Source organism: Nerophis ophidion, linkage group LG08 (genome assembly GCF_033978795.1).
Source record: "Nerophis ophidion isolate RoL-2023_Sa linkage group LG08, RoL_Noph_v1.0, whole genome shotgun sequence".
NCBI lineage: Eukaryota > Metazoa > Chordata > Actinopteri > Syngnathiformes > Syngnathidae > Nerophis > Nerophis ophidion.
This window is the reverse complement of record NC_084618.1, coordinates 69,152,810-69,169,329: the sequence shown is the minus strand read 5'-3', so window position 1 is coordinate 69,169,329 and position 16,520 is coordinate 69,152,810. Positions and strand designations below refer to the sequence as shown.

At 41.4% G+C, this 16,520-nt stretch overlaps 1 protein-coding gene across 1 annotated transcript in view; it reads left to right on the top strand.

Annotated features, from left to right (window-relative positions):
• The window catches only part of LOC133558458 (low-density lipoprotein receptor-related protein 2-like), a 64,696-nt gene that overhangs the window by 36,692 nt on the left and 11,484 nt on the right, over positions 1 to 16,520 (top strand). The window contains exons 38-55 of the mRNA XM_061909840.1: positions 546 to 782; positions 852 to 1,043; positions 1,117 to 1,589; positions 2,429 to 2,876; positions 2,945 to 3,110; positions 3,181 to 3,339; positions 5,135 to 5,424; positions 5,566 to 5,769; positions 5,840 to 6,082; positions 7,566 to 7,691; positions 7,773 to 7,892; positions 7,981 to 8,112; positions 9,225 to 9,426; positions 9,500 to 9,795; positions 12,295 to 12,811; positions 15,467 to 15,622; positions 15,711 to 15,881; positions 15,960 to 16,183. Coding sequence (XP_061765824.1) covers positions 546 to 782; positions 852 to 1,043; positions 1,117 to 1,589; positions 2,429 to 2,876; positions 2,945 to 3,110; positions 3,181 to 3,339; positions 5,135 to 5,424; positions 5,566 to 5,769; positions 5,840 to 6,082; positions 7,566 to 7,691; positions 7,773 to 7,892; positions 7,981 to 8,112; positions 9,225 to 9,426; positions 9,500 to 9,795; positions 12,295 to 12,811; positions 15,467 to 15,622; positions 15,711 to 15,881; positions 15,960 to 16,183 — 4,356 coding nt within the window. The remainder of the gene's footprint in view (positions 1 to 545; positions 783 to 851; positions 1,044 to 1,116; positions 1,590 to 2,428; positions 2,877 to 2,944; positions 3,111 to 3,180; positions 3,340 to 5,134; positions 5,425 to 5,565; positions 5,770 to 5,839; positions 6,083 to 7,565; positions 7,692 to 7,772; positions 7,893 to 7,980; positions 8,113 to 9,224; positions 9,427 to 9,499; positions 9,796 to 12,294; positions 12,812 to 15,466; positions 15,623 to 15,710; positions 15,882 to 15,959; positions 16,184 to 16,520) is intronic.

Here is a 16,520-nt window from a genome sequence, read left to right as displayed (position 1 = left end):
AAGCCCAGTCCAGCATGTGCAAGTTAAGTGTTCCTCATGGATGGGGAGGAGCTGTTTTTAAACGCTCATTAGTCAGATTGACTTGAACATTTTCACACAGCTCATTGCACTTTACAGAATAGACCGTGTAACTTTGGTGGGTTTCGTCGAATCACCATAGAAACCCCATAGACACCTTTTATGGCACTGACAAGCACATTTGTGTACAATTTGAGCAAGATGGCCGCCAGCAATCAAATTGTCTTTGGGACTTAGAAACTACAGTAACTGTCCATACGTCATTTACCATTTTTTTAATAATGGTAACACTTTGAGGATATCTATATTCTGATATGTAACCCATAGGGGGCACCACAAACATAATTTGCAGTTTGCAAACCTCCACCAAAACAAAACAATGCTAATTTATATCACAATCCAATTGTACACCTTTACTCATACCCAGCTTTTGATTTTGGATTTAAATAGAAATGTAAGCAAAAAATCCTGGTTCCATACTTTTCCTGAACTCGCACCAAAATATGTGATCTTTGTTTCTGCTTTAGACTCTGCAGGGACCGCCAACGCATGCAGCTCCAACAACGGTGGCTGCCCTCACCTCTGCCTGCCCAAACCTAACAGCCAAAGGGTGTGCGCCTGCACCACGGGCTTCTACCCATCTCACGATGGCTCCGAATGCGAAGAGTTTGACTCATTCGCCGTGGTCTCCACGCCCAGCTACATCCGCGGCTTTCATATAAATAGCTCCGATCACTCCGAAGCCATGGTGCCCATCGGTGGATGTATGTTAACTTTATATTAGACACTTTTAGCGTGTCGTGTTGACTATTTTGCAAACTTTTTTTTTGCAGCTACCCCTTACATGAAGCAGAATTTAGCCCTGCACGTGGAGTCTGGATTTATTTACTGGACTGAGAACGGCACCTCGTCCTCCTACAAAAGCATCTCCAGGAGAAAAACAGATGGATCATCCTACCAAAGGATAGTCTACTCAGGTGTTGGAAAGGGAGGAATCTTTGGACTAGCAGTGGACTGGGTTTCCAGTAAGAAGTTTAGTCTATCCAGTTATTATCATAGCCTTTTTGTGGTCTAACACATCTTTCTTGATCTACTTAGACAACCTGTACTTCACCAATGCCTTCGAGAGCGAGACCTACCTTGAAGTGTTGGCCATCAACACCACATACCGAATGATCCTACTCAAGTCCGCTCATGACAGGCCCACTGACCTGGCTGTCAACCCAAAACAGCGCTACATTTTCTGGACCGATGCTGGCCAAACTCCCAAGATAGAGCGAGCTTTTCTGGACGGCACCAACCGCACGGTGCTGGCATCCGAGAGCCTTGCGTCACCTCGCGGCCTCACCGTCGATCACACCAATGACTTCCTCTATTGGACAGATGACGTTCTGGACATGATCTCGTGTATGGCTGCGGACGGCTCACAGAGGCAGATAGTCCGCTACGGGAGTCGTTATCCCTCCCCCATGGGGGTTGCTATACTTGGAAACAACATGCTGTGGGTGGATAAAAGGCTAGCGAAGCTCTTCCAGGCCAATAAAGATCCAGCCAACACTAACCAGACAGAGGTGAGAGCTACTTAAAGGTTTACACTGTTTTTAGTGGATAGATCGCTCGGTTTAATGCTAATGAGCGGTGTTTGTCAACAAGTATGTGGCTCCAAGAAGTGCTATTGTGCACTTGATCCACGTTTTACCTACACACGACTATGGGTTGTACTTGTATATGGCTTTTCTACCTTCAAGGTACTCAAAGGGCTTTGACACTACTTCAACATTCACCCATTCACACACACATTCACACACTGATGGAGGGAACTGCCATGCAAGGCACTAACCAGCACCCATCAGGAGCAAGGGTGAAGTGTCTTGCTCAGGACACAACGGACGTGACGAGGTTGGTACTAGGTGGGGATCGAACTACGGACCCTCGGGTTGCGCACGGCCACTCTCCCAATAGCGCCACGCCGTCCCTCACTACTATAACTGTGCAACTGTCCAATATAATATACGGTATGTCATAGAGCTCAACATGACAGAGAAGGGATGCATGGATGGTTGTTTAGTAGTTTTATGTCTGGTAAACCAGGATATGATCATTTTAAGATGCATAACAAAGCCTGCTTTTTTAATTAAATGTTTTTACAAAGCTTTACTCCTCCTGGGTGTAGACACGGGACAGAGGTGTCCATATCTAAGGACTTTTTTTTCCATGACACTTTTTTTCTCAAAAGCGTAGGGAGGCAGTGAGATAATATATATTTTTCATGATTGGTGCGCATAAACAGGTTCTAGAGACACATGTATTATTATCAGATCTTGATAAAAAGTCACATTTCCATAATAGTTGAACATTATTAAGAAGTAAAATGCATTCTCGAATTAAACCCATTGTCCGTTATTATCAGGTAATCCGAGACACCCTGGAAGGCGTGTTGGACGTGGCCATCTTTGATCCTCATGTCCAGCCTACAGCGGCTCACCAGGTGGGCTTCAACCCATGTCAGGAAGACAATGGGCGATGCCAGCAATTCTGCTTTGCTATACCGGAGCAGGACCACCCTAAATGCGCCTGCGCTCATGGGTCGCTCCTCAGTAATGGAGTAACCTGCGGCTATGGACAAGATGATTTCGTAGTTTTCACCACCGGCTACACTCTGAACAGTTTAAGGCTGGACCCTCAGGATCACAGCACTCCTTTCCCGCCTTTGAGCCTGGGTTACAACTTGATGGCGCTGGATTTTGATTACAAGGACAGGCGTATTTTCTTCACCCAGTACATGGGGATAGGTAGGAGCAAGATTGGCTACATCACCACCACATCCATCAGTAGCTCACCGACCATCATAGCTTCAAGTGAGTTCAGAATCAATGATCTGGTTGTGTGTTGATTTTCTAATGTTATCAAATTGATTTTCTGTCAGATCTGGATGACCCCGAGGGCTTGGCGTATGACTGGGTCAACAAACGCCTCTACTTCACTGACTACTACCGCAGGAACATCCAGTCTATAGGAATGGACGGGTTGAACCGCACCGTCATTGCCCATGCAAACCGTCCCAGAGGCATCATAGTCGACCCTTGCTATGGGTGCCACTTTAAACAATTTTTAGATTGTGATGATGATAATGAGGATGATAACCTTGCACATTTTGTCTAGTTACCTCTACTGGACTGATTGGGGCTGGCCTGCCAAGATTGAAAGAGCCACACTGGGTGGAAACTTCCGGATTCCCATCATTAACACCAGCTTGTCCACACCTAATGGCCTCGCCATCGACTTTGAAGAGAGGATGTTGTACTGGGCTGATGCTTCACAGTACGTTCATATAATATTCACTTCACATCGTCACCGTCTTGAATACATAATTTTAGTCTTCAATATTACTCGTATAACGCATGAAGGGGGTTAGGCTGACTGCAGCAGAGGTAGGAATATTTGGGCTGTATTACGATTCAGGAGCGATGTTTTGATTAACAATCGATCATTGATGCATCTTTATTTATGTATATTGATGTAGTTTTACATTTAATTTTTTATTATTTTCACTAAATAAGCGTTCATCACTTGCAGTGTTTAAAAACATCCATCCATCCATCCATATTCTACCGCTTATTGCCTTCGGGGTTGTGGGGGGGGCGCTGGAGCCTATCTCAGCTACCATCGGACGGAAGGTGGGGTGCACCCTGGACAAGTCGCCACCTTATCGCAGCATTTAAAAACAGTGCATTTGTAATAAGAAACAGTTAAATTTATTCCCATTACATTTATTAAATTAATAGAAATGTTTGGGAAAACTGGACCATAAGTGACCTATAATAAAGAAGCTGGTCGGATCTCTCGGTGAGGTGGCTCGCTGCAGTCAGCCAAATTTTAGAACTGTCTGCATTATTTTATTTACAATATATAAATAGATGATCGATTATTGATGTTTACTAATCGATTTTAGAATCGTCCAACTCCGAATTAGGATGCATCTAAAAATCTATTATTTCCCCACCACCTCTACTAGAGTCTTAAAAGTTTTTTTTATGCTTCAGCTAAAGAAAATAATATTTTCTCTAAATTACTGTATTACTGTTATTATTACTGTATTACTCATTGTTTAACTATAGGAGACAAAGTGTGTGCATAAAAGACACAACCAACAAAAATGCCGTTCAAGCATCTTTATGATTAGATATTAAGAAATAATATATGAATAATATTTTGCAAACAGAAAGATCACAAGTCAGTTCAATCCAATTTTTTCAATAGTAATGTGTGTTTATTCCAGATAATAGAAAAATAGGTGGAAAGAAAAGTGTTAGACTTCAGGGAAGCCAATTGAAAAAGGGGTATACTGCCTTGTGATGAATTGTAAAAGGTAAACAAAACACAATAAATGGGCAAAACCTATGAAAAAACAAATGTTCTTCAGACACTGTATCCTGTGGGAAGAGGTTAGGCTGCAATATACATTTAAACAGTATGGCGGGCTCTGGGTTTTTCTGTGTGGAGTTTGCATGTTCACCCCGTGACTGCGTGGGTTCCCTCCGGGTACTCCTGCTTCCTCCCACTTCCAAAGACATGCACCTGGGGATAGGTTGATTGGCAACACTAAATGGTCCCTAGTGTGTGAGTGTGAATGTTGTCTGTCCATTTGTGTTGGCCCTGTGATGAGGTAGCGACTTGTCCAGGGTGTACACCGCCTTCCACCCAAATGCAGCTGAGATAGGCTTCAGCACCCCTTACAACCCCGAAAGGGACAAGCGGTAGACAATGGATGGATGGCGTTCGAAGCAATGTTAAACTAGCGATTAGCTCCAAGGGCTTTTGAATGGACGTGGGAACCCATGCTGCTCAACCAAACTAAAGCTATTACAAAGCACATGTTGACTCACCGCTGAATAAAATTTTTGCAGGAACAAAATATAGTTTTATCCATAATTTAGTCCATCAAAGTAGAACAAGCCAGCAGAGCACGAAGACTACATTGATGACTGAAGTGAGCGGTCGCCATAATCGTTGTGGACCCGATAATCAATGTGGCCCTAAACAACTGCGTAGAGCGTTTATGCCAGGGTCTGGCCTTACTCTTGACTATGTTCTTACTTATTCTTCCCTTCTGCAGAGACAAAATTGAGCGCTCCACCTTGACGGGAGCAAACAGGCAGATGATCGTGCAAGGTGTCCAGTACCCCTTTGCCATGACGGTTTTTAAGCAGGACATCTTCTGGACCGACTGGACGGAAAAAGCCGTTTTCAGAGCGGGGAAAGATGACGGCTCTGGCATCACCGTTTTGACCCAGGAGCTTCAGTATCAACCTAATGATATTCACGTCTATGCTGGGTCCAAGCAGGAGAGTTGCTCCAGCCCCTGCATGCAGTTCAACGGAGGCTGTAGCCACGTCTGTGTACCTGGTAAGACGGAAGACTTTTAGAGCCATGTCTCCATTTTCTATAACACAAAGATGCTGGAAAAAGGCCCGCCGTAGCTACAAACAGATTGAAGTACTACGGGAAAGAGTCACTCCATTTTCTGGTTATTTCCTATATTATCAGGTCCGACCGGACCCGAATGCCAGTGCCCCCATGACGGCAAATGGTATTTGGCAAATAACGGCAAAGACTGTGTCAAAGATGACGGCAAGCGCTGCCAGCCCAATCAGTTCACGTGTCTTAGCGGAAAATGCATCCCGGCTGGCTGGACATGTGACGGCTTCGACGACTGCAAGGACAACACAGACGAGCTGGAGAGAGTGTGCGGTGAGGGGACTTTGCATTAATCTCTAACTGCACAACTTTTTGAGCGTGAACTTGGAATCCTCCTCCGCAGCCTTCCACACCTGCTCAGGTGTGCAATTCACTTGTGACAACGGCCGCTGCGTGCCGCTCAACTATGCCTGCGATTACATGAACGACTGCGGCGACAACAGCGACGAGCACGGATGCCCCTTCCCCACCTGTAACCCCGACACCGAGTTCACCTGCGACAACGGACGCTGCATCAGCGCGTCTTTTCTCTGCGACGGCTACAACGACTGCCGCGACAACGCCACCTCAGATGAAATTAACTGCCGTGAGTTATTTATTTTTCATTTATTTTTTGTTGATGATTAGACATTATACAGTATATATCCATTCTCAAAATTTGCTACAAGTATCTGGTGGAACACTAGACATTTATTTTTTAAACAAAATCAAAATATATTACAAACATATACATGTACAGAATATAGTATTCAAAAATTATATTTCCTTTATAATTATCGTATTAAAAATAAAAATGTGACCGTACAAGATTTTCTACTTTTAAATATTATCTCATGGCAATAGGTATAGGGTTAGGGTTATTGTGTAATTGATGATAATTGCACCATTTCTTTCTTCACCATTTTTTTTCTTGTAGATTTGTCACAATTTCAGAAATTCTGAATTTCTACTGTCACGATTCAAAAGCATTTATTGTCATTACATGAACATAACGAAATATTTGTCAAGGCTCTCAATAAAAAAGGAAATGATAAGAAAATATATTGAAAAAAACACTCTTCAAATAGAACATTTTAAAATGCAAATATTGCACTTAGATGATAGGTGGTAAGTCAAACAGAGGCAGGAAAAATTGCATAAACAGTGACAGGTAGCAGCATAATGACAGGTTGGTGACATGATCAAAGTATACTGTAGCAGCATGAGTCATAACAAAGCAGCATAAATGTCTCAAAATTATGAAAACATGAAGGATAACCTGCCAGCGAAAAGTAGCAACGTAAAGTAATTATTCATTTAAATTAATTATTAGGCTAACAGAGTAAAATGTTTTTTTTTTACTTTTAGATTATCTAGTTATCATTATACGTGGCATGAAGGTACATTCCATATATCCATCTATCCATCCATTTTCTACCACTTATTCCCTTTGGGGTAGCGGGGGGGGGGGGCTGGTGCCTATCTCAGCTGCAATCTGGAGGAAGGCGGTGTACACCCTGGACAATACATTCAATACAGTAACTGAATATCCAATACATCATTTAATATAGTATATAATAAAACAGTACTGAATCATGTATTATTTTGTCATTATTTCATATTTTTTATCATTCATTTTTGTGTTTTTTCTTTTATATACCGGTACTTGTGTTTTGGTGTTACTCGTCTGTATAGTTTACGGTGGTGTTTTTGCACAATTTTAAAATATTTTGATTGGACCTGTTTATCCACTAGCATCATAATAAGCATGTTAAATGAATACTAGCATTGTTAAACAAAATATTATCTCACCCCGAGAGGGACATGCGGTAAAAAATGGATGGATGGGATGCATTGGATGTATTGATTTAGTCATCCATACTCTTTTGTTGAGCGTGCAAAACACAAGTCACAGGGTGATCAGTGTGTTTTATTATTGTGGTTCCATTTGCATGGAACTGTTCTGCATCATCTTAAGAGCCGGTTTTAATATTTTATAGTAGAATATAATATAGCCTAATGAGGTTAGTATCTTGAGTGTGTTCTCCAGATTATACAGTTAATACGTAACCCTTGTTGACCCTCTCCAGCTGACAGGGTCTGTCCCACGGGCCAGATCAAATGTGACAACACCAACATCTGCATCTACCCTAACAAGCTGTGCGATGGCTACAACAACTGTGGCGACAACAGCGACGAGAACCCTCTCTTCTGCGGTAAACGAGTTGTGCCTTTTTTTTCTAAATCTAAACCTCTAAGTCTCTAAATGTAGATTTGTTTTGCACAAAAACTCACAGCGGGTCGTACGTGCCCTCCGAGCGAGTTCCAGTGTGACGTTGGCAAGTGCATCCCTACCTCTTGGGTGTGTGACTTCTACAATGACTGCAGCGATGGGACTGATGAACCTTCCACATGCGGCAAGTCAATTTTAGCCAATGCATGACACATGACTGGCCATGCTGAGCCGACATTAGCCTTATGTGCGCTCTTTCTATTTTTCTAAAGAGCATGTAGTGCAAACTTGCAGCGCCAGCCAGTTCACATGTACCAACGGCAACTGCATCCCACAGTCCATGATCTGTGACGGCAACAACGACTGCTGGGACAGCAGTGACGAGGCTCCTGAGCTGCAGTGTGGTCAGAAAGCATTTTATTCATAAAACCCTTTTAACAATGTATTGATTGGACTTTTTTAACATGAGGTTTCACTATCTACTGTAAGTAGTGCAGTGATTCTCAAACTGTAACACTTGCTGATGTCGGTCTGATATCGGCAAAAATCGGGTGATATCGGCTTGCATCTAAAATTTCCGATATAAACAGTCCTGCAGCGTGTTCAATTGTGCAAAATTGGACAGCCAGTTAACATTTAAATGTCTTCCAATAAGCAGACAAGGTTGGTCTTCTCTTGTATTTTATTCAAATCATTTACAAATGGTAAACAGGGTACTAGGATTGAACAGCTACACAACAACTAAGTACACAACACCACACAAGCTAGACATACGCAATAACTCTCGTTAAAAAATATTGCCGTCTAAAAGGCGACAATTGTCATTTCAAACAAATATAGAATAATTATAGTTGCATATTAGTTACACATACAAACTTTCCTAGGCAGTAGCGTATTAGAGAGTACTGAGTAACAAAAGTGTCTGGATTATTCAACATACGCCTAACTTAATTAATTATTGTGACCATTAGGTGTGGCCAAAAACAAATTACCACTCCACTTCATTTTTAGGACAGCATAAGTACATCCAAGTTAATAATTCGTTTTTTTTTTCACACCTCCCATTATTCTCTGTTTGAGTAATTTCGCTTGATCAAGCCTGTTCTAACATTTCACACGACAAAAATATTTAAATTATGTGCTCTGATTTGTGCTAATGTCATATTGGATTAATATTAGGTATCGACCAATGCTCAAGGCACCATTATTTGTTATTGTATCTGAGGTGAAAAACCCTACTATTACCATTTGTGGTACTTGTCTGAGATTTTTTTATTTAATAGGAGAGCGTCGGATTATTGTTAAAAAATGACAGAGGAGGGTTTTCCACCTCTCACTAGCCCAAAGTTGGTCAGCATTTACAGAGTAGGCGCGTGACTATACCGCATGACAGTCACACTTCCTGTCCCTGACTTATTAATGTTGAAACTTGGTACACCTCTATATCGTACGGAATTTTCTGCAACGAAAAATCTGATGATGGACTGTCACAACGCTACTATTTGTGTCTTCACAGGTCAGCGTACATGCAGCTCTAACCAATTTACCTGCCCTACCTGGTCCCCGGGTCACCCACGCTGCGTGCCCTTAAACTTTGTGTGTGACGGCGACAAAGACTGCGTCGACGCGGCCGATGAAGTTCAAAACTGCCCCAATCGGACATGCCACATGAACGAGTTCGCCTGCAAAAATGGCCTATGCATTTACCTCCCCTTCCAGTGAGTAGAAAATATGCATCTGCTGATATTATCGCTCATAAGAAATTGACCCAACATTGCACTCTTATCTTAGTTGCGACCGTGTGAATGACTGCGGAGACGGTAGCGACGAGCTGGGCTGTACTTACGACACATGCAGCAGCTACCAGTTCACCTGCGGCAACGGGGCCTGCATCTACTCGGCTTATACCTGCGATGGCACTAACGACTGCCTGGACGGTTCCGACGAAGCGGACAGCTTGTGCGTCACGGCCCAGCCCACGTGCGCACCTAATCAGTACTTGTGCAAGTCGGGCGAGTGCATCGATGCAAAGAACGTGTGCAACAGTGTGAAGGACTGCCAGGACAACAGTGATGAAAAAGGCTGCGGTGAGAAACTCAACTCAGTAGCTCAAAATAGAATCGTTTAAAACATGTCTAATGTTGAATTCCAGAAAACCTGGAAGTTGAGTAACGCTACTTTTATGGAAATCGAATTAGAACTAAGTAATGTGATGCCAAATAATACATTAAAAAACTTATGTTGTGGATCGGTGGAGGAAATACTTCGAAGACCTTCTCAATCCCACCAACACGTCTTCCTATTAGGAAACAGTGCCTGGGGAATCTGTGGTGGGCTCCCCTATTTCTGGGGCTGAGGTTGTTGAGGTAGTTAAAAAGCTCTTCGGTGGCAAGGCCCCGGGGTTGGATGCGATCCGCCCGGAGTACCTTAAGGCTCTGAATGCTGTGGGGCTGTCTTGGTTGACAAGACTCTGCAGCATCACGTGGACATTGGGGGTGGTACCTCTGGATTGGCAGACCGGGGTGGAGGTTCCTCTCTTTAAGACAGGGAACTGGAGTGTGTTTTCCAACTATTGTGGGATCATACTCCTCAGCCTTCCCGGTAAGGTCTATTCAGGTGTACTGGAGAGGAGGCTATGCTGGATAGTCGAAACTCGGATTCAGGAAGAACAGTGTGGTTTTCGTCCTGGTCGTGGAACTGTGGACCAGTTCTATACTCTCGGCAGGGTTCTTGAGGGTGCATGGGAGTTTGCCCAACCAGTCTTCATTCATGTGCTTTGTGTACCCCGAGAAGGCATTTGACCGTTTCCTTCGGGAAGTCCTGTGACGAGTGCTCAGAGAGTATGGGGTATAGGACTGTCTGATTGTGGCGGTCCGCTCCCTGTATGATCAGTGTCAGAGCTTGGTCCTCATTGCCGGCAGTAAGTCGGACACTTTTCCAGTGAAGGTTGGACTCCGCCAAGGCTGCTCTTTGTCACCGTTCATAACTTTTATGGACGTAATTTTAGGGCACAGTCAAGGCATTGAGGGGATCCGGTTTGGTTGCTGCAGAATTAGGTCTCTGCTTTTTGAAGATGATGTGGTCCTGATGGCTTCATCTGACCAGAATCTTCAGCTCTCACTCGATCGGTTCGCAGCCGAGTGTGAAGCGACTGGAATGAGAATCAGCACCGCCAAGTCCGAGTCCATGGTTCTCGCCCGGAAAAGGTTGGAGTACCAACTCCAGGTTGTGGAGATGACCCTGCCCCAAGTGGAGGAGTACCTCGGAGTCTTGTTCACGAGTGAGGGAAGACTGGATTGTGAGATCGACAGGCAGATCGGTGCGGCTTCTTCAGTAATGCGGATGCTGTATCGATCCGTTGTGGTGAAGAAGGAGCTGAGCCGGAAGGCAAAGCTTTCAATTTACCGGTCGATCTACGTTCCCATCCTCGTCTATGGTCATGAGCTTTGGGTTATGACCGAAAGGACAAGATCACGGGTACAAGCGGCCGCAATGAGTTTCCTCCGCCGGGTGGCGGGGCTCTCCTTTACAGATAGGGTGAGAAGCTCTGCCATCCGGGGGGAGCTCAAAGTAAAGCCGCTGCTCGTCTACATCGAGAGGATCCAGATGAAGTGGTTTGGGCATCTGGTCAGGATGCCACCCGAACACCTCCCTAGGGAGGTGTTTAGAGCACGTCCGACCGGTAGGAGGCCACAGGGAAGACCCAGGACATGTTGGGAATACTATGTATCCCGGCTGGCCTGGGAACGCCTCGGGATCCCCCGGGAAGAGCTGGATGAAGTTGCTGGGGAGAGGGAAGGCTGGGCTTCCATGCTTAGGCTGTTGCCCCCGCGACCCGACCTCAGATAAGCGGAAGAAGATGGATAGATGGATGGATGGATGGATGGATGGATATTTGTAATACTAAATACCACCATTTAAATCAGTACACATTTTAGTGTACAAATATTGCCAAACTGTATCATTGTTTTCTTAAAAAAATATAATGTTTGTAACATTTATTTTAATAATCATATTTATATTTAATTAAAAAATAATTAGCAATATGCTGTGCAGACTTGAAATTTGCCAGATTATAGCATAGTGTAGGTGGCACTGGGTACAAGGTAGGTAAAGTGTCTTGCCCAAGGACACAATGGCAGTAACTGCTCCCTGAGACCAAGTGGGACACTTTATCCCACTTTTGTAATGAACATTTCTGTCACCTGCAGGACTCCAGAAGAACATTTTTGATTGTACATTCAAACAAATCTGATATAGTTATTTAGTTGTACATTCTTGTTTTAATTGTTTTTGTGAAGTTACAAAATGTAATTTAAAGTATTTAAAAAAAAAATCGTAAATGTAAAATTAATTTTGTTTTGAATACTTTGAAATGTAAATTTCTATCACAAATATCCATCCATCTGGGTTTGTATTGTAAATTAATCAATTTATTTTAGTTGTGTTATTATTGTATTCAATATTAAGTATACAATTTGATTTAATGAAAAATTTTGATAGTGAATTATTTGACTTGATTTTAAAAAAAATTAAATATTCAATTCAATTACATTTAAAGCTAAGTGTAAATCTTTTTCATTTAGGCATCAATGAATGCCGCAACCCATCAGTCCACCAGTGTGCCCAGCTGTGCACGGACACGCTCACAGGCTACTTCTGCTCCTGCAACCCCGGCTACCAGCTCATGCCCGACGGCAAAGCCTGCGAGGACATCAACGAGTGCCTAAGCACGCCGGCCGTCTGCAGCCAGCTCTGCGACAACACCGCAGGCTCCTATCACTGCAGATGTGCCCCAGGATACCTGCGGGAACCCAACGGGCGCACCTGTCGGCAGAACAGCGGCGTCGACCCTTATCTGTTGTATACCAATCGCTACTACATCCGCAACCTGACCACTGACGGATCCCAGTTGAGAATAGTCCTGCAGGGCCTCTCCAACGTGGTGGCTCTGGATTATGATTATTCCGAAAAGAGGCTTTATTGGCTCGATGCCGGAGTGGGAAAGATTGAGAGGATGCGTTTTGACGGGAGCAACAGGGAGGTGCTGGTGGATAACGGCATTCTTGGAGCAGAGGGACTGGCGATTGATTGGGTTGGAAGGTAGGGTTAGTATAACAAGTATTCGTAAAATCTGTATATGCTATACTGTACATATAGCAAAGCACAGCATTTATTATTTATATATATATATATATTTATTATTTATATATATATATATATATATATATATTTATTATTTATATATATATATATATAAATATATATATATATATATATATATATATATATATATATATATATATATATATATATATATATATATATATATATATATATATATATATATATATATATATATATATATATATATATATATATATATATATATATATATATATATATATAGATAGATAGGTAGATAGATACATATGTATATCCAGCGACCCCGAAAGGGACAAGCGGTTGAAAAATGGATGGATGGATGGATGTATATGTGTATATATACACACACATATGTATGTATATGTGTATATAGATATTCAAATATGTGTTTAGATAAGTGTATATATGTATGTGTGTGTACATATACATATATTAGGGGTGTGGGAAAAAATCGGTTCGAATTTGAATCGCGATTCCCAAGTTGTGCGATTAGGAATCGGATCTCATTTTTAAAAACTCGATTTAAAAAAAAAATTTTTTTATCAATCCAACAAAATAATACACAGCAATACCATAACAATGCAATCCAATTCCAAAACCAAAACTGACCCAGCATGTAAATAGAGCAATTAAGGAGACACAAACACGACACAGAACAAACCAAAAGTAGTGAAACAAAAATAAATGATAAATGGATTGTACTTATATAGCGCTTTTCTACCTTCAAGGTACTCAAAGCGCTTTGACACTACTTCCACATTTGCCCATTCACACACACATTCACACACTAAAGGAGGGATTTGCCATGCAAGGCGCTAACCAGCACCCATCAGGAGCAAGGGTGAAGTGTCTTGATCAAAGAAACAACGGACGTGACGAGGTTGGTACTAGCTGGGGATTGAACCAGGGACCCTCAGGTTGCGCACGACCACTCTTCCACTGCGCCACACCGTCCCAAAATGAATATTATCAACAATGGTATCAAAATGAGTTATAATTTCAGCATAGCAGTGATTAAAAATCCCTCATTGACATTATCATTGGACATTTATAAAAATAGAAAAAAAGAACAAGTGTCACAGTGGCTTACACTTGCATCGCATCTCATAAGCTTGACAACACACTGTGTCCAATGTTTTCACAAAGATAAAATAAGTCATATTTTTGGTTCGTTTAATAGTTAAAACAAATTCACATTATTGCAATCAGTTGATAAAACATTGTCCTTTACAATTATAAAAGTTTTTTTTTAAATCTACTACTCTGCTTGCATGTCAGCAGACTGGGGTAGATCCTGCTGAAATCCTATGTATTGAATGAATACGGAATCGTTTTGAATCGGAAAATATCGTTTTTCAATCGAGAATCGCTTTGAATCAAAAAAATCTATTTATAATCGAATCGCGACCCCAAGAATCGATATTGAATCGAATCGTGGGACACCCAAAGATTCGGAACCCTAATATGTAATGTGTGTATATATATATATATATATATATATATATATATATTTATATATATATATATATATATATATATATATATATATATATATATATACATATATACACACACACATATCTATGTATGTATATATAAGTGTGTATGTATGTATATATATGTGAAGAAGTATGTATGTATATATATGTATGTATGAATATATATGTATAATAGTCATTGTTAAACAATTTTAATAGACAATTGTTTATAATAATGATAACTTTTACTAACAGATTGATCGATAACTTGCTTTGAAATTGTAGGTCAAGGTAACAAGCAGATATTTAAGTATACATTTTTAGTAACCCTCCAAAAATGCTGAGAATATCTTTTTGCATTATCAGATAATAGTTTAGTTGAGAATATGTGCAATTGCAAGCAGTACCTTTTCTCAGTCAAAATTGAAAGAACAAATACATTTAGCCCATGAGTGCTTTATTTACATTATTCCCAGCCTTTCACAGACCATGTAAAATGAAATGGCGGGCCAGATCTGGTTGACACCTTTTTGTCTAGCAGTTAAAAACTGGGTATAATAAATAAAATAATAAAAAATAAACATTTTAGTAATAAATACTTGTTTTTTTAATATGAATACATATTACACAGTAAATAATACATCATTTGTATAATTATGTTTCAGTTTTTTGTCCGCATGTACACATTCGTGTGCATTATCATAATTTTCTGCAAACTTTTTGACACTATTTTTCCCCAAAGTTTTTACATGGAAAAACTTAAGACTTTTTTTTTATTTGTTTGAGTTTTTATTTATCTATGTGTTTTTGTCTTTTTATGACATGACAGTCTAACATATTCTCATTTTTATTTTTTAATTACTTTTATTTTCTTAACAAATTATTCAGTCGAACCTTTATTCGCCATTTTTTATTGTGCCTCTTCCGGAAATTAATTTCTTCAGTTATCTGATTAGTTAAAATTGCCTGACAGTTTAAAGTAGTTTTTTTGTGTGTTTATTTTAGTGAAATTACCCATGTAGTGATAGACATAGCCAAGGTATTCTAGTTAAAAGTTTCAAATCCAATACCTCTGAAGTACAAGTACTAAGCTGCTTTGTTACATCCGTCACAGGAAGTTGTACTGGGTGGACAGTTACTACGGCTCGGTGCATGTGATGGAGCTGGATGGGCGCTACATGAAGAAGCTGCTCACCGGCCACTTCACAAATGGAAACAACACTTACACCATCACCCGGCCTCGCGCTGTGGCTGTGAACCCCAAATATGGGTACATGCAAACATGAATCATCTGTAACTATGATATTGTAGAAGCTGGGATGCCTCATTGCTCTCCTTCTGTCCTCCTTTATCCACAGATGGCTGTACTGGACCGACTGGGCTGACACTCCATATATCGGCAGGGCAGGCATGGACGGAAGCAATGTTATCGCCATCATAACAGCCAAACTGGAGTGGCCCAGTGCTCTGACTATAGACTACACCACCAATAAGATCTTCTTTGCTGATTCCCACCTCAACTTCCTAGAGTGAGTTGACATATAAGTCACTCGCAGCCTGTTTCTTTGTGCATACATCTGATTCATCTCTGCATTCACTCTTTGCAGCTTTGCAGACATGGATGGCAAAAACCGACACCGGGCCATTGCTGGCTCACTGCCGCATGTCTTTGCAGTGTCCCTCTTTGAGGACTGGGTCTACTGGACGGATTGGAACACACACGATGTGGAAAAGGCTCACAAATACACCGGCGAAGGGCGCATGATCATGGGCAACAACACACACCGACCCTATGACCTACATGTGGTCCACCCCTACAGGCAACCACCAAGTAAGACATTTGTACATACCTTAAACTAGAATTTAATGTATTGAGCTATTTTACACCATTTTTACACTGATGTTAAATAATACACAATATTGTATTAAAAGTGTGTTGTCCAAAACTCGCCTTGATGCCTTTTAGACAGTTTTTCAATTGCTTTTAGTAATGACAGCAGTCATTTTGCGTTTCTGTAGCTTTAATGCTAGTTAGCTGTGTTTGTCCAAGTTTGTGCAGTTTGCAGGTTTGCTGTATCTGCACTTGACTAACCCAATAGATCCCTTACATCATTCACCGTTAGGTAACATTAAGGAGTGGGACAGGAGGACACACACGTTAGCTTATT